The 18,210-nt window shown below is 39.2% G+C and overlaps 1 protein-coding gene across 4 annotated transcripts in view; it reads right to left on the reverse strand.

The window, feature by feature from the left end:
• Positions 1–6,336: 6,336 nt before the first annotated feature.
• The window catches only part of FAM149A (family with sequence similarity 149 member A), a 36,808-nt gene continuing 24,934 nt past the window's right edge, over positions 6,337–18,210 (reverse strand). For 3 of the 4 annotated variants that reach the window (XM_054566144.1, XM_054566145.1, XM_054566146.1), the window contains 7 exons: positions 17,243–17,397; positions 14,038–14,141; positions 13,398–13,607; positions 10,786–10,906; positions 9,472–9,597; positions 8,764–8,842; positions 6,337–6,563 (listed from right to left, as the gene is read on the reverse strand). In XM_054566144.1, the coding sequence (XP_054422119.1) occupies positions 6,490–6,563; positions 8,764–8,842; positions 9,472–9,597; positions 10,786–10,906; positions 13,398–13,607; positions 14,038–14,141; positions 17,243–17,397 (869 nt within the window). In that variant the 3' untranslated portion in view covers positions 6,337–6,489. Of the gene's footprint in view, positions 6,564–8,763; positions 8,843–9,471; positions 9,598–10,785; positions 10,907–13,397; positions 13,608–14,037; positions 14,142–17,242; positions 17,398–18,210 lie in introns of those variants that run through there. The other variant, XR_008528526.1, reaches the window with a different exon arrangement.

Consider the following 18,210-nt stretch of genomic DNA (forward strand, 5'->3'; position numbering starts at 1 on the left):
CTTTGGGGGGGAGTTTCTTTCTCTACAGCCAGACTACCGTCGGGGACGAAAAACACTGAGCAACTTTACGGAGCGGCCGTCAGAAGAACTTACACTCTATTATACTTGACCTTGGTATTATTCAATAAGTTTAATATACATAATGCATTTAATATTTTTAAGTATATCTCATGGGTTTGAGTTTCCTTCTCTCCAAAAGTCTATTTCAGCCAAGACGCGGGGGGATTTGTCTCTGTCTGACCCTCTGCTGATCTGTGTGTATGGAAGGAGGGATAGACCACTACGCCCCCAAGGGCTGAGACGGGGTGGGGCGGTGCTTCTGGCGACAGCAAACAAGAGCAAGAAGTGTTCCAGAGCAGGAAAGGGTGCAATGGGTGCAAGAAGCTGTGCAAGGGGCTCCTTCGTGGAGTGTGGTGTGGTCCCCATCGTACGCAGCCCGCTGAAGTAGAACCTGACTACCAGGTTTAGGGATGACGTCATTATTTCCTCATGCTTCGTCAAGGCAATTTGTGGGTGAGGAAGCGATTGCGGAGGATCTTTTGAAAAGGGAGGAGAGAACAAAAGCCTGGTCCCTATGTTCCCTGAGTCGTCTTTCCCACCCTGTTTGTTATCAGGTGGGACGCTCCTCACACTGGCAGCACCGTTCACAGTGCTGCACCTTAGAATGCCCGCCCCGAGACATAAGGGTGCTTTGTGCAGGGAAGGTGGCATAGACGGTCTCCCTACGTTTGTGACCGCTTCATGGAGCTAAGCCAGCTGAGTAGGAAGTTGTCTCGAAACCTTCCCTCTTGAAGATTCCTGCTATGTCCAAGGGCACATCCCTTCCCACTTGGAAGATCTTTGTTTCCCTTTCTTGGAATACCTGCTTTTGAAAGTTAAAGTCATGGACAGAATATGGTATAAACCACAGAAGAGCTTTGTAAATGTTAACACTTCGATTTCCTTAAATTTTCTGTCACTTGGAACGACTCCTAATATGAAAAAGATATTTAATTTAGATTACAAAAATAAATTCTGGCTGAATATCCAACTCTATTATTTACATACTTATACATAGCAAATTATCAGGATAATGGAAAACTCTGTCATGAATTGTTGAATGGCCAAGATCAGATTAAGTGCACATTACTTAAAAGTACAGTTTTATGGTCCTTCTGTGTAACTGCCCCCGGTCATACAATGGGACACAGACTCATTGTGTACGTACTCTTGCATCTGTCGTCTTAAACTCAACATTATTCCCATGAGATGACTCTGTATTGCTATGTGTAGTGTTTTCCCTTACTTTTCATAGCTGTGTTTTATTCTGTTGCTTGTACCACAGCTTATTATTTTATGACCAATGGTTGTTTCAGGTGTCTCATACTCATATGTATTTCATTTCATGTATATACACATATTTCCTATTAATTCTGTTCTCTGGAGAATCCTGGCTAATATGACCATTTTATTAAGTCAGTTCTTATTGTTTGATGTTTTTGAGGCTATTACAAATCATATTTTTATATTTCTAATTTTTATATTGTCTAATTGTTGTTAGTATGTAGAAGTGCAAGTGAATTTTTATGTTGACTTTTTATTCAATGAGCTTGCTAAAATCACATACTGATTTTTAAGTATACCTATAGATTATTTTGGATTTTCTATGTACACAATGATGTTGGTTTTTGAAGAACAAATTTTTTTCTTTCTTCCCAATTTTTAAGACACTCTGTACTTAAACCTTGCCTAATTGGGCTGGCCAGGATGTCCTATAGAATGATGAATAACTTTGGTGGCTAGCAGAAACTTTTTGCATTGCTTCTGATCTCAGTGGTTATAGTTAACATTTTACCTTTAGTTGTGAAGTTTGCTGTAGAATTTTTTTTCTCTACCCATAATCAAGTGAAACTTGTTCCCTTTTCCTCCTAGAAAATTTTATTATGAATGAATTTTTTCAAAGACCTTTGTCTGTCGGGAAAATCACAGGGTTGTTTTCTTTGACATCATTTGTTCATTAACTGGTTATTTTGCACATGGTAGACCAAACTTGCATTCCTGACATAGATCTAATCAGGATGGTGTATAGTGCCCACTTCATACCCGACGCATGTGATTTGCCACTATCTTGCTTAGTGTTCAGACATGAGGTTGGCCTATAATTTTCCCTTTTTTGCAACACCCTCATCAGGTTTTGTATCATAGTTACTCTCGTCTTTCAAAATGACTTCCTATTATCTTACAAAAAAAAATTTATATTGGTGTTATTGATGCCATTTTCCCCCCTCAAATATTTGGAAGAATTAACCATAGAAGTCATTAGGACTTGGAGTTCTCTTTGAGACAAAGACCTTAATAATAGATTTAAGTCTATAATAGATATAAACCTTTCCAGATTTTCTATTTCTTCTTTGGTAATAAGTAGTATTTTTCAAATTTAAATGTTTTCCTCTAAATTATATCGAATCAGTAATAGTATACTGAAATTTGAATATCTGAAAGATCAGCAGTGATATGTCCATTTTCATTCCTTGAAAAACTTCCCCCCTCATCTGACTTCAAGGATTCCACATTCACTTATTTCCATTCTCCCCCACCATTCTTCTCAGTCTGTTTTGCTGCCTTGTGGTCATAGCCCATACCTCTAGATATTAAAAGGCCCAGGGCCCAGAACTCTTTTTCTCCCTGCTTCTTTATACTCGCTGTCTTGGTTCTCTGATCCATTTCAGTAAATTCCTCTATATGTAGGAAAATGTATACTTCCAGTCTATACCTCTTCTCTACATTCTAGGTGCAGATTCCCAAATCCCTGCACACCTCCACTTAGGCATCACAAACCTAACATGTCCCAGCATGGTTCTAAATGCACTCCTCTCGAATTTTCTCCCGTTTCCATGAAAGACCACACCACCTCTCCAAGTATTGAGCCACAACCTTGGAGTCAATATTGATTCTTTAGTTACACTTCTAATCCCAAGACAAATCCTGCTGGCTCAACTTTCAAAACATAATCCAAAGTCCCATGATGTCTCAGCAGCAACAGCACCGTCATGTAATTGAAACATCTCGTGACAGATTGCATCACTCCGTCCTCAGAACTTCTCAGTTGTTTCCTAGTTCAGGGAACTTTCAGTCTCCGAGGCCAACAAGGATCCTAATAACTCAGCTCCTATGGTTTCACTGAGCATCTCCTGTTATCCCCCCCACCCCTGCCAATTCCATTCTATGTCCTAATGGCCTCTTTGCTGTTCTTCAAATCTCCAGGTAGGCTCCAGTTTTAAGTCTGTGTGTTTTTTTCCTGTGTCCAGAATTCTGTTTTTTAAATCAACATATCTTCTTTGCATCTTTGTTCCAATAGAACCTTGACAAGAAAGCCTTCTCTGACTATTCTCTCTGAAGTTGCAGCTCTGTTTTAGGTTTCTTTACAGCATTTGTTGCTATCTGACCTAATGTCACGTTTTCATAGATCTGTTTATTGAAAACAATGACAATAAAAATATAGTACCCAAATGGTTTATGACATTAAAAAATGGATCGTCTCTTCCACTAGAATCTAACTTCTGTCAGGGTGAAGATCTTGCCTTGTTCAGTCCAATACTTAGAATAGAATCTTAACACAAAGAAAGTGCTTGATGAATATTCAATGAAATAATAAACCCACGATGATCACCACACAGGAGTGTAATCTTCCAAAACAAAGAGTAAATTGGAGGACTCATAAAAGAGTTAAAACTCTCACAAACATAGATGGATATATATTTTGAATTCATGGGGGAAAATTTGCTCTATGGTCAGAAATAAATGAGTAAATAACCTGAGTATTAAAAACTGCACAGTAGAAAGATTATTTACACTGATTATATAAAAATTGGGAATCTGAACAAGCTTTTATAAATGTAATAATTTTTTAAAAACTCGTCCAACACTTTATTAAAAATTAAAGAATTAAAAATCCTGAACAATGATCTGTAGTCATAAGAAAACAATAAAAATATAAACACAAATGATTCATATTACAAAATGTACCTCTTAATTGATATGTTAGTTACATTCTAGTTCAGGATAACGTCAATATGGATACTTCTTCTGTTAAATTTATAAAATCTAGCAGTTTTATGGTATTTTACATGTCTTTATATTACTTGTAAATCCCTTCATTTCTTCTTTGTTTTTGGATGAATTAACAGACATTTTATTAATGCAGTCACTAACCTTCATTTAAAAATTGGTCTCAGGAGTAATTTAGTTTGCCTTTTTCACAGAGAAATTTTAAGATGACTAATTTATCAATGATTATTATGAAAACACTGGCCTAATTTTTTACCTAATCAGTTCAAAAAATGCCATCCTTGATATAAGGGTTATTTTACTAACTTCTAAATTTAATTAACCTATAAATATAATGTTGTCTTTATTACAACATTTGTGCTATGTGCAGGTCTTTTTAGTCAGTGGCAGAACTCTTGTCTTTTTGTTATGTCTAAAATGGTACTTTCTCTTCCAATTGAAAATAGAAGATATGAATCAGGGTCACTGTTCTTGCTTCTATTTTTAGAAGTATTTTTGTCAGTATATGTAAATAACAGTTCTTTCTGTTATTGTTGCAAAACTCCAAAGCCAAATAAAATAAAGCTACCACAAAATCTATTCAGTGGTTCTCTATATGAAAAAAATAATTCATTTTTGATACTCTAATGTTCGTAGAGGATGCACATCAATCCTTTTCTCTTCTAAGAAGTCTGGGCTGATTAGAAGAGGACTGGGATGGTCCTTAGAAATTGATATAAAGTAGCCTGAATGGTTTGGAAAGAGCCAGGTCAATAGAAAGGGCACATTTAGCAGTTCTTCGGACCAGAGGGCCCCTAACTAGAGGCCTTTAGAAATGGGGAGTCCGGACCACTTACATGTCTAGAAATTCCTCACATTTGACAACTGAAAAATTAAGGCTGATATTTCCTCTTGAATGTCTTTCCAGCTAATATTTGGTGGCAGTTAGAAAGCTCTTTGTGCATGTTAGTAAGCATTAGGGATGTTACCTAGAGTTACAGAGCCGTGGCCATCCAAAAAAGCTACAGATACAGTGATTATTCTCCAACATTGTCTACTTCCTAACATTTTCCATTACTATAGAAATTCAACTAGAGAATGTAAAGGGAAAGGTAGCGATCATAGGCAAGCCTCTAAGGTGATTTTTGTTTTATCACTCTGTGATAAAGGAGAACACTAATTCCAGCCCCAACGCACTTCTTCATTTCCAGACATCGATAGGTGGGCAATGGTCCTCTCTTCTTACGACAAGAAATACATCTGAAAATAATTTATTATACATAGAAATATATATGTCAATATATATAAAGTTTCATTTTGGATTAATAAGAATTAAATTGATAAAATACAATTCTCTGATAGAAAAGAAGACATTAGGGCAAGTTGAGATCTGAAAAGATCAAAATGAGCCTTAGAAGGCTTAAATTACTATAAAGAAAAACAACGGGGGAGAGGAGGAGAGAAGTGACCCGAGAGCTGTGCCTCCAATGGATCATCTCTTCTTCGCGTTCTCTGTTCCACGTGGGGTGTTAATGTCGGCTAGGGATACGTGCTCTGAAGAAAAACAGAGCAGGGCAAGAGGACACAGGGAGGAAGGAGCTTCGCCTTAGACAGAGGGATCAGGAAGGTTTTATGTCCACAGGGGACATCTGGAGAAGGATCAGGTTGTGATGAAATGAGGCAGCTGCGGCTGTGAAGCCTTCTCTCCAATGGATGAACACTTCCATCGTAAACAATAAAGATGAAACCATATGCAATCTACGTTAATTATGTTTATATTCATAATCAAAATCCATCGATTGGTTGTAAAAACCAATAAACTGGGAATAAATCGAAACAGAGCGCCTGAATTTGAACAGGAAAACTAGTTAAACAAAATTAGCTTGCGAGACTCAGCCACTACCATGCCTCAAAGAGGTCTATGACTAAACTACAGACAATGACGAGAGCAACCTGAATCTTAGTCAAACTGGCAACTATACTGAAGGTGATTTTGCTATTTTCTAAAGAAGGGAATGTTTGTTAGTGACTAGGGTTTTGATGGAATGAAACACAAAAAATATGTCAAGACACAAAGTTCTAAAATGGCATATTACCAGAAAATATACTCTCATATATTAAGCAGTGTGTGAATATGTACATTAATTATGTGTATGTCTTTGTATAATTGATAAAAGGATGAATTATTAACATATATTGGATTCTTCAGGACAAAGCCTAAAGAAGCCATATTGGAATGCTGCCAATAAAGAAGATTCGTGAGATTGACCTGCATTCTGTTTATCATGCAAAGTGTTCAAAATTAAGCTGTTTGTCTGAATTTCTTTCAGAGAGTTTAATATCTCAGGCCATCAGACCAACAGGTACACAATACAATATTTGTTCTTCCATTTTTCAAGTGGTAAATGGTACGCTATGGCTCTGAATGCTCCAACAAAGTGCTGTAGTTCTGGTAAAGTAACATCAAGATGCCAGCTGGAATCTCTTTCTGAAAGTCCAAGTTGTCCTCTGAAAAGATTTGGGTGGATACTGTGACCCTGAAACACCAACCAAAAAAGTAATTCTCACTCAAATGTTAAAAATTCCAGCTCACCAAAGGATTGTTTTGTATATCCCACGCAGATGATATTTTTGAAAAGAAAAAAAGTATTTTAACATCACTTTTATAGAAACCAGAAAACAATCATTTACATAAAACTGCTTGGGATTTGGAGTCCCAAGAAAAAAGAAAGGTGCTCTTCCTCCACCAAACCACGTGTCCTCCCAGAGCCGGTGGGTTTGTGGGAAGCTCCTCCCCGGAGGCGGACCCCCGAGCTCTAGGCCATTGAGGAGGGGGCTCTGGCAGCCCCACTGCTTCACAGGGCGGAAGCAAAGTCAGCTGCCTTCTCGCTGTTAGGGATACCCCATCAGCTCCTTCTCTGTCTTTTTTTTCAGCCACAAAAACAGTATGTTGACAAGTTTATAGCTTCAGATGCTTTTCGACTTGGAAGCAAAGGTAGGAAAGAAACCACACACTTGCTTGTCAGAAAAAAAGAAAATAATTCCTAGAAACAAAGGAACATCTCTCTTAATGTACCCTCACTCACTTCTATAGAAATAAAAAAGGCTTCAACCATGAGTAATAATAGTTGTCACAAGTGTTAGAGAAGAGACTACACTGACTTAGTACTGAGTGAAAAATTAAGAGTGCGGAGTTCAAACCAATTCAGAGCCCAATTCAATCTCCTACCCTCCACTCCCGTGCACCCAATGAAATAGCCGACACCTCCACTCAGCCTGTTGCAGTCAATGTCTCTGATAAGAAATTAATCAAAGCTCCTCTTTCAGTCCCTCCCACAGAATCACACTGATCTGCCTTCACTCCTTTCTCCCTCACATCCCACAGGATGTTCCCTTTGATTTGGTGGTCCCTGCCTCTCCAAGAAGGCTCTCTGCCCCTTTGCCCACCTGCACATCCAGGTAGGTGGCCTTGCTCACCACTGCCATAACCCTTCTCCGTCTCCCCCCTAGACTGAATGTTCGTTCCTTCAGGCACAGCCCAGAACATCAGTGGTGTTGGAATCTCTGCCTTTAGCCCAGAATCTAGCCCAGTGTGAGCAGTCAGCACATTGTAATTTATTAATAACAAACTTGGAAGTCTACTTTCCCCTGGACCATCGACAACTAGGTTAAGAGCAACACCTGGTAGTGCCTGCCTTTTAGAGGAAGAACTGTTGTTGCTGACCATGCCAGCTAACATTACTAGGGAATGTGTAAGAAAAAATCCAACAAAAATATAGAGCAGCCTAGAGCTATGAAGCATTGGAGAAAAATCTCAAAGGGCTAAAGAATCTTTGACAACACTCTGCTATAGAACTATAGATGGGCTTTTGTAAACAGTGACAAACCTGCATTGTCCCAATGCTTACATTTTGCTAAATTTATTGTAAAATTATAATATATGAAGTATGTCCCAGAAACAGTAAATTATTCTTTACATTTCAGGTTACCTATAACACAAACGCTCAGAATTTTTGAGCAAACAATGTCTGTCTGGCTTCTAACCAGATCCTCTCCATACATTTTTCCAGTGATTATAAAAGAAGAAACTGAGGCCCAGAGAGGTTGCAGGACCCCAGAGACTGCTCAGCTAGTAGGAGGGAGAGCCAGGCACCCGAGCATCAGTTCCAGAGTGGCTCCCCTCACAACAATGCCATGTTGCCTCCGGGGACAAAAATGTCTATCACAGTTTGAAAATGAAGACATCATCGGCTTGCATTCAGACTATGTACTTTAGTCTTCAAAGAGCACACTTATCTGCAAAACTCTACATTTAAAATAGAACGTATGTATGAATTTTATTAAGCATTTTTATAATTAGATCTTTAGAGAATCAAAGATTTGGGTTTCGTTTAGAAGAAAAGCATGAAACTCTACAGCTGAAAGAGATACTAATTTCCCATAAAACTCAAAAGGCAGAATTTTCCTTTTTTATGAGGGTGAAGCCCTAAGTTAACCAAGGGCATTTAGGCATTTTCCCCTTTACAACCAGCAACAGCTTTTCTTTGCAGTTTCTATCTGCAAATCTTTTTCTCTTTATAAAGATTGCTGAGGTCTGGCCATAGACCACAAACCTTTAGTATTTTTTTTGACATGGTCAAAAACAGTCTTATCAAAGTAGGCAACCTTCTAGTGCCTTTTCCAAAACCTGAAACCTCACAAATTACATCATTTTATTTATAAATCAAGAACACTGACCTGTAAGGAAACCTTGACCTGCCCAGGTGTGACCAGCAAATTCCACCAGTGTCAATGAACCTTTTTGAGGCATGTCTGACTGTTAGAAGAAAAATAAAATAAGGGATGAGTTTTTATTGTTTCAGATATTTTTTTCCTTGTATGCCATTTATTCAAAAGTATTTTTTTTTACATTCAATATTATTTTGTATTAGTTTCAGGCATTCAACATAGTGGTCATACAATCACATGCTTTACAAAACATTGCCCTAATATTTCCAGTACCTGCCTGGCACCATACACAGATACAATATCATAATATTATTGACTGCATTCCTGATCCGGTACTTTACATCCCCATGACTATTCTGTAACTACCCATCAGTGCTTCTCAATCCCTTCACCTTGTTCACCTCGCCTCCCAGCCCCTCTCCTCTGTGGCAACCTGTGTCTATGAGTCTGTTTCTATTTTGTTTCTTTTGTCCTTTAGATTCCACATATAAGCAAAATTATATGGTATTTGTTTTTCTCTGACTGACTTATTTCATTTAGTATAGTACCCTCTAGGTCTATCTATGCCATTGCAAATGGTAAAATTTCCTTCTTTTTTATGACTGAGTAACATTGCATTGTACTCATATACCACAGCTTCTTTGTCCACTCATCTACTGATAGGCACTTGGGTTGGACAGTTTTAAAACACCAAAGTATGGTGAACAGAGAACCTACCCGAAACGTATGGGTTGTGCTGGGCCTTGAAAACTGTTCGGTGACCAGCGATCTTTCCTGACGAGGTGACCGTGCCATGTTATCAGGTATTGCACTTAACACACATTGTGCATGCCTTCCTCTGTACTACATGAAAGATAATATGTTCTTGTTTGAAAGAAATGCAAACCCTCAAAAACAAAAGAAAATCTATATATGCTTCATTCACTCATTCATTTGAAAACTTGTTTATATATTGCTAAGTATAAGGTCTACTAAGCATAGATACCAAAATATATTTTAATTATGTAATTGTATTTTTAGACTGATAAAAAATACAAATGTCCTAGTACGTGAATATGGATTAAAAACCTTAACCACATCAAATTCTTAAAATTAAACTACAATAAAAATGTAATTCTGCATTTGTGAAGCATCAGGCTTTTTTTAAAGGTGATATTTGTCTTGTTGTATGGCTTCACTCTAAGCTTCAGTATTCAACGATGGAACATGTATGCTCTGCCACTCTGGCCTCCTGGGAACGGTACCAATGCTGGGCTCCAGGAGACGCAGGGAACACAAGAGAAAACATCACCATGGTTGTTTGTTCTATCTCCAAGCCTTTATGTTTCCACAGGCGGGTCCTTCAGTGTTTTATAAAGTAGACACAAGCTACCATAGCAAAGTGTGTGGTCACTATAAAGTCTGGTATGCGTATCTCCAGCAGCATGGCTTCCCAGATCTTTTGTGATTGCACAGCTGAGTTGAGCTTGGGTGAAGAAGATACTGACTCTACATTGCAATGAACATGGTCAAGTTAGCTGTAAAAATGACCGCTGATAAAAATGGCAGAGGCATTGGACTGAGCTCCTAATTTATGCCAGTCATTATTCAACATCAATACACTCATTTAACCCTTATAATAAATCTTTGAGGTAGAAATCAGTATTGCCCTTTTATAGATGACAAAATTTGAGGCTCAAGGAGATTCATTTGCACCAAATTACACAGCGTTCGTGCGGCAGGATGCAGACACAGGCCTGTCCGTCTCTTGACCGCCGGTCACACCGTCTTCCTCACGGCACCACCCTGACCATCACACCCAGACCTTCTGATTTAGTTCAAGCCACGCATTTATTTCGCAAAACAGTGAATTAACCCTTCTGTCCCCTGTAAGTCCTCACAAATCATTAAATATCTCTATAATCTGCCATTTTGGAGACATTTTTGGTTAAAGAGTTTGCTTCAAAGTGCCAAGATTATATTTTGTTTGTTTATTTGTTTTCCCACAGACTATCTAAATGATGCACTTAAATATAATGAAATCAGTCTTACAGAGGCAGGGCGAGGTCCGGGGAGTGCCACGTTCTGCTCGGCTGCCTCAGCGCCTATGGGGGGTAACCTGCTCCGCGAGGGTGGGATTGGTGAGGAGGACATGTGGTCTATGCCCGTTTGCCTGTAAACACAACATGTAACTGAGTACCCACGTGCCAAGACAGAGGACAGACCTTGCCACAAGCTCCTAATCTGAGCTCTTTATCTCTGAAGTCTTCCTCCAAAAGAAATGAGCAGCGTGTCAGGAATTTATATGTGGGGAGGGGACTGACCACCAACTCCAGTCACCTTTCTCCTTGCTCAGCAATGACTGTTAACCTGCATTTACTGAGTGCCCAGCTACGCTAGCCACTGTGCAGAACAGAGAGCTAGTTCCAACCCTTACGGAGTTCACAAGTTATTGAAAACACGTAAAGTAATCAGAGTACAATGCAATGCAGTTTATATAATGACGTGCTATGGCATATGGCTTTGAATATCAGCATTGTAGTGATTTAGGGACTAGAGCAATCTATGAAAGAAAAAATTAATTATAAATGGACAGGGCCTCGATCTGGAAAAACCACAAAACTTTATATATGGTCATAAAAGAGAGAGGCAACATTATGTTTTTTAATGGGAAACCAAATATTGTGAAAATGTGACTTATTTCCTACACTTTCGATAAATGTAATGCTATGAAGTCCAATGTGACACTTTCTTAAAAAATTTGACAACCAGATTGTATAGTTTACTTGTCAAGGTGGCCAAGTAAATTTTAATTAAAAAAATAATGATGATGACAGGAGACTTTCTCTACCAGAAGTTAACATGGAAAAATTAAATTGTTTGGTTCAAACACAAGACTACAGATGGATATTCTGAAAATAGATTCTAATTTATTTATTTATTAATAAAAAGGTTGTGAAAATTAAAATAGAACCATTTTTTGACCTATCAAGTTTTAAAATATACATACTACTCAAAGTTTTGCAGCTGAAAGAAAAATGATAGTCTTTTGTATTGTCAGTGGGACTGTAAGTTGGTAGAACCAGTCTGGGAAGAACTTTGAAAAAATGTTCAAGAGCCTTAAAAGTATTCATAACCTTTGATCAGGTAGCTTTAGTTCTCGGACTGTATCACCAGGAAGCAATTTAAAGACATCCTTATTGAGACTTATATAAAATTATACTTACTGCATATTATAATAAAGAAAATATAGAATAAAAGTCTCAATAATAAATAAATTATCATACACCCACATGATTATATTTTAGTCATTAAAATCATGCTTTCGAAAGTATCTAATAATATGGAAAATATTAAGAATGTTAAGAAAAAAGTATAGGAAAAAGTGTTACACTCTGTAATAATAAGATAATGTTAGTATTAGGAAAAAAAGAATGGGAAGAAAAGAAGGAAGAAATATAGTTATAGAAAAAAATTGTAGTAAATTGCCCAACAGTTGTCATTTTTATATTTGTATGTGTTGATCTTTGATTTCTACTTATATTTTTGGCAGTGTCCTAATATTCCACAGTGAACTCATAATACTTTGATAATTAGGAAGAGCATGTTATTTCAATAAAAGTGAAAGACAGAATGTGGCCTAAATCATGGGAGTCAGAATGTGCAGGACCGGGGGGTCTGTGGGTCTGAGAGAAGAAGGGGTTGACCGGAGCCAAGCCGGGGATGAGAGGTAATGGGAAGTAGGTACGCATGACCAAAGACTGTGCTACTGTCCCCAAAGGACAAACACTGGCTCTTGGAGGGACAAAAAAAAAACAAAACAATTTACTCTTTTCATGCATAAATCACAGATATAAAAATGTACCTAAACTGTGGGGTATATTTGTGGAATATTATATTCCACACACCAGGGAGGAGTTCGGAAAGGGAGTGTAACAGAACCCCTGAGAATGGCAATAACAAGAAATACGTTGGAAAATATGTGTCTCCAGAAAGGGAGCGGAGAGCAGCAAAGGCGGATGCACAGTCAGGGGTGTCCGAGTTCACCTGCACAGGAAGTAGGAACGGATTTGATGGGGGAGCCCAGGTGGCCAGGGGGAAGAGGCGAGGACCAGGAAAGAGCTACTGACACGGGCATGGGCCACAAACGGGTCCCAGGCAGCCAGGGTGACAAGGCAGGAGGGAGCAGGATCTTCAAAGAAGTGAGAGGAGCAGCCCCCAGAAAGCTGGAAAGTTCAGGTCCGGACTATGAAACAAACACTGACCCACCAAAAAGTAACACATCTTGAAAGAGTCCAGTTGCTGGTTAGGGGTTGGCAGTTGCGTGCACCTCCCGCTCCTGGGGGGGACCTTTAATAACTCCCTCTCTTGCTGCAGAAAGCCTGTGGCAGATGGCCCAGGCAGTGTCTCCAAAGCGAGATGACACAGTGGGGGTGCCGGTAAGTTACAGGCACAGCTAAGTGTACGGCTGAAAGAAAGTTCACGTTATACTCGTACATTCAAATATTCAATATTCAATTCCTATAAATATTCAAACATATGAACTGCTTAAGAAAGTGTCCACATAAATTTGATAAAGGGCGCTTTGTCCAGAGTAATCCATGAGCTCTAAGTGACAAGGGTCTCTGTCCTCTGTGACCTTTGATTTCCCACGAGAGACTTACAGTTTTGTTCCCTTAAGCAGCTCATCGCCATCCACAATGGGGGTTTTCATCTTCTGTGAGCCTGAGGCCAGTGAAGGCAGCCTCCTGTGGGCCGGTGTTTTCTTGGAAGGAGTCTGTAGCTCCCGAGTGTCTGAGATCCGTCCCATACGACGGCGTGCCGAGGAAAGCGCACTGGTGCCTACACCCACGGGTTTGTCTTCTTGGTCATTCCTGGGGGAGAGAGATCAAGTCAGTGACCCACATGTCAGCTCTGCAAGAACAGGGGACGTTCGCTCGGTCTAGAACCGTGCCTGGCTCATAGAAGATGCTCCTAACCATCTCTTGAAAATAAACAGAATATCATTTCCAATTCGTTTCCAATTTCAATGAAGAATCATCAACAGGGAAAAAAGATCTAAGCTTCTTATTGTTTATGGCCAAACAGTATCACCCATAAGATTCAGAATTCACAGCCACATTCTCTTTCTCTTTTCTGCCCCAAACTACTAGTAATCCTTCTGCGGTCGATATTAGAAGAGCGTGTTTTTACTCCCTCACAGTGGTTGGGTCCTGCCCTGAGTGAGTTGCTCATGCCTCTAGTCTCGGTGCTCATGGGTGCCCCACACAGGGAGGTGGCTGGCAGGCTGTTTCTTATACATACTGTGTCCTATCAGCCAAATGGGTAGGTCTCTGCTGAAGCGGTTTTGCTTGAATTGTCATCACACCGTTCAGATCATTATAAAAATTGTTGGAGAAGCGATGACTCTGAGAAAAGAAAAACCAATAAAAATGAAAAAGCACCCAGTGGCATGGCAATCACAAATGACCGTCAGGAATCCACATGCAAAGTAGCTAATTTGAGGAAAATTTAATAAAGAGACTAGATTTTATAAAGACGTGGGGAGTCAAATTAACAAGGGATAGCTTAATGTCCCAAGATTTATAACAGTGGGACACATGCCTACACCTGAACCTGGAGCCACAAAGTTGGCTGCTGAAGAAATGTCACCAACACACTGCGGTCTGGCAGCCAGGAGAAGAGCAAAGCCAGGCTTCATTCTTGTCTCATCTTTCAGCTCCCAACAGCTGCTGGGCCAGCGAGCCAGCTCACGCTGCCTCCCAGGCACACCGGGGTGAGAAGGGGCAGAGCAGAGCTGGAGGAGCAGAGCAAAGGTGTCCCCGCCCCTCACTGCCAGCCTGCTTTGGAACTCTTCTCCTGGCCTGTCCTTCACAGCTTTCCCCTTGAGCTGACCGGGACCGGCATGATAGCCCCGGGTCCCAGGGGCCTGAACTGGAGCCCCAGTGCCGCCCTCTTCCTGGTTGGTGATTTTGGGGAGATTACTTTGGAATTTTAACTGCCTTATCTTTATTATTTTGGGAACAAGGACACTTGCTTCATAGAATGAGTACAGGAATTAAATTGGATAACATAGGTGAGACCACAGAGCAAGGACTCAATCGTCGGTTCTTGATTCCACCCACTAACATGTCCAACTAGGATTCAAAGTAATTAGATCTAGACAAACAGGAAACCTGAAGCTAGAATTATAATGTAGTTCAAGAACAGACATAGCAACCACAATCACATTTTCCTCATGTTGAATGTATATAAAAAAGAATGTGAGAGGAATAAAGACCTACTGTAATTACTACTAGAATGCTTTGGCTATTTCAAAATAAGTTGTATGAGTATTTATCTATACTTTTAACTGTTGTCCATTCATTTTCTTTCGGCAATCATCCGAAAGAAAACCTCAAAAATAGGCAAAGAAAAGATATTTTAAAACCATACACAGCTATAAAAACCACAAAGTCTCTGTGAAAAGCTGCTTTAATTTAAAAATGTCCCTGTTTCTTGAATTTATTTTGCCTGATATTTGAAGGTTCTTTCCTATGTTGTTATCGACTGCTCATGTCTATGAACTTCATACTGCATATTTTATTATGCAAAGTGGGAAATACTATTAAACTGTCAGAGCAGTTTTAAGAGACCAAAAATCACAAGTAGGTAACAATTCCAAAAGTTTCTTTTGAACAGCAAAAGCAAAGAAAACTTATTGTAAAGCCTTTACACTGGAGAATAAAGCAATCTGATCAGATGTTCCTGGTTCAAACCACTGCTCGCTGAACTGCTGCATACACCCTGTTAGGGCCCACGTCCTTTCAGTCTTACAAAGACATTCTGTGGATTTGCTCCTGGGCCAGGGGCATTATTTCTGCTTCTGCCTTGACCATCCTCCCTTTTCTTTTCAGCTTACCAAAGCTTGCCTGTTGTTTAGGGTTTGGTTAAGTCTTAGTCTACCTTGTGAAGGGTATGCTGTTTTTCCTTTGAACTCTACATCATTTATGAGCTCAGGGACATCTAGGGATAATAATATAATGTGATATAATAATATGATATATTATATAATATAATACATAATTAGTATCTAACTATAATACTAAAACTAACACTAACTGAGTGCCTACTCTGTGCCACACAATGTTTTGCCTCCTTTAATTCTTACAGCTTCCTACCTCAGACGTCCCATAGATAATGAAACTGAGGTTTTGAGAGAAAGGGACTTATTCAAGATCACAAAGTTAATAAATTGTAATGTCAGCCTCCAAACGTGTAGTCTACACCCAAAGCTCAAACTTTCATTCACTCTACTGTCCAGTAGATTGCCTCGTCTTGTGTGTGTGCATGTGTGTGTAGAATTGTTTGGCATGGCTGGATCTCTCCAACTAAATTAGGTGTACCTTGAGACCAGGAATGTTCTCTCACCCCTTTTCTCTGCTCCCCTACACACACTGGGCTGAGGAAACATAAAGTCCCAAATTCTTAGCACAACTGAAGGTCTCCCAGGAATGGGTTTCACTTTCCACTGGGTCTTTGAGTAAGAGCACAATTCAAGAAAAATTTACTGAGCTGGTTAGTTGCCAGGTTCTGTGTAAGTAGCTCTCACATATTTACATGAGTCATCCTCAGCACAATCTCTTAGACAATATATTATTATCCTCATTCTATAGATAAGGAAACTAAAGTTTACAAAAGTTAAACAACACACCCGAAAGCTCTGGTCTTGCCACAATGTCCCTGCTGGTCCCAGTATCCCCATCCTCTGACCAGAGGTGTCCAACCATCTGGCGTCTCTGGGCCACACTGGATGAAGGGTTGTCTTAGGCCACACGTTAAATACACAAACACTAATGAAAACTGATGAGCAAAAAAAGGCTTCAAGTAAATTTATGAGTTTGTGTTGGGCTGCATTCATAGCATCTTGGGCCTTGCAACCCGAAGTCTAATCACTGTTCTCTAAATACACCCTGTCTTTCATTTCTTCATGCCTTTGCCTGAAATGACCCAGGCAGACTTCTTACTCCTTTATTCTCCAAGAACACTTTTTCACGCATCACTCACAGAATGAATGGACTGAATCTGACTTCTTTTATACTTTTGGTTTTACTAGGCCAGGGTCTATGATTTCTTTATCTACAAATCTCTTCAAAGCACCGACTACAGTCCACTTACTACAAATTCAATAAATGTTGAATGAACCCAACATATGGTCACTGATTCTTTCGTCACTTTGGTGGGAGGAGAAGAGAACATCTGTAACCCAAAAATAGCGAGGGGCACATTTTTTCTCTTCAAAAATCTGTCAGCTCAAACCTGATCAAAAGTTTCAAATCTGTCTTCCCCCACTCTGTTAAATAATATGGTGGTTCTATTAAACTGCATGAAGCAGTTATTTTTAAATGTGAGTCTTAATGACAGACTCGAATATCTTGATAATAAAATTCAAGAAAAGAGCAGTCTTGACAACTGAAGCCAAAGATGTAACAGCTGAAGGAACGAGAGAGACGAGCAGAAAAGTGTTCACCTGAGGCGGATTAAGATGAGAAGGCAGGGAGAGGCTTCGAGTTTCTGAACTTCTGGATGGAGGAACACTCGACATGGTGGTGGTAAGGCGGGAAACGAGTACCTGTGGAGATTTAGTCTCAGCTCCTCTCAAGTTTTCTTTCTGTTTTTTTCTTCCTGTGTCAACAGAAAATACAATGGTATTAAGAAACATGTTATCTAATCTACATACTTCAGATTCACAGTTCAAAGAAAATATTTGTTTCTGAGTCACCATGAGTCAGCTGTGGCCACAGAACCTCCCTGTGGAAGGCAGAGTTGCCATGAAGCAATCGGCTGATATGACACTTTTCCACCCACACATAATGAAATGCCTATCACTTCAGTATGAGGCAGAAAACTAGAGATTATATGCTGAAGGAAGAAGGATTCTTGATATTTTATGAAATCCTGATTAATCCCTCTGGCAGGAAAAAAGAATAATATTTAAATTAGCATGATTATGTACTCTATTGCACGAAGTGATTACATAATACCAGTCCACCACTAACATTTCTATGATTTGCTTTTGCTCAATTTTAAGTAGTTTAGAAAACATTTCATAAGGTTAAATGAAATGATTATTAAATTATCCATGTTTACATATTACTTTACAAATAATGTCAAAAACAATTAAAAACCAATATCCCATTATTAGAGATTAGTTAGGTGTGTTTTTGTTTGTTGGTTGGTTGGTTTTTACCATCATACATTTTTAAAAATGTGACCTCTAGCCTCTTTTTTGTGTATTTCTGTGGGGTTCTTTTCTAGAGTACATACAGATTATTTTTACAGCTCAAAAAAGGTAATGTCCTTTTTGAAGCGATTGAAAGTCACTTGTGAATGAAGGCAAGAACACCCACTTTCCTCCCACCTGGATCACGGCCTAGGTAAGGCCAGGCTGGGGGTGGGGCACAATGCTGAGAAACGGGTCTTTTTTTCTTTTCATTA

Source organism: Pteronotus mesoamericanus, unplaced genomic scaffold (genome assembly GCF_021234165.1).
Source record: "Pteronotus mesoamericanus isolate MK-2021 breed Mesoamerican mustached bat unplaced genomic scaffold, CSHL_Meso_final contig_169, whole genome shotgun sequence".
NCBI lineage: Eukaryota > Metazoa > Chordata > Mammalia > Chiroptera > Mormoopidae > Pteronotus > Pteronotus mesoamericanus.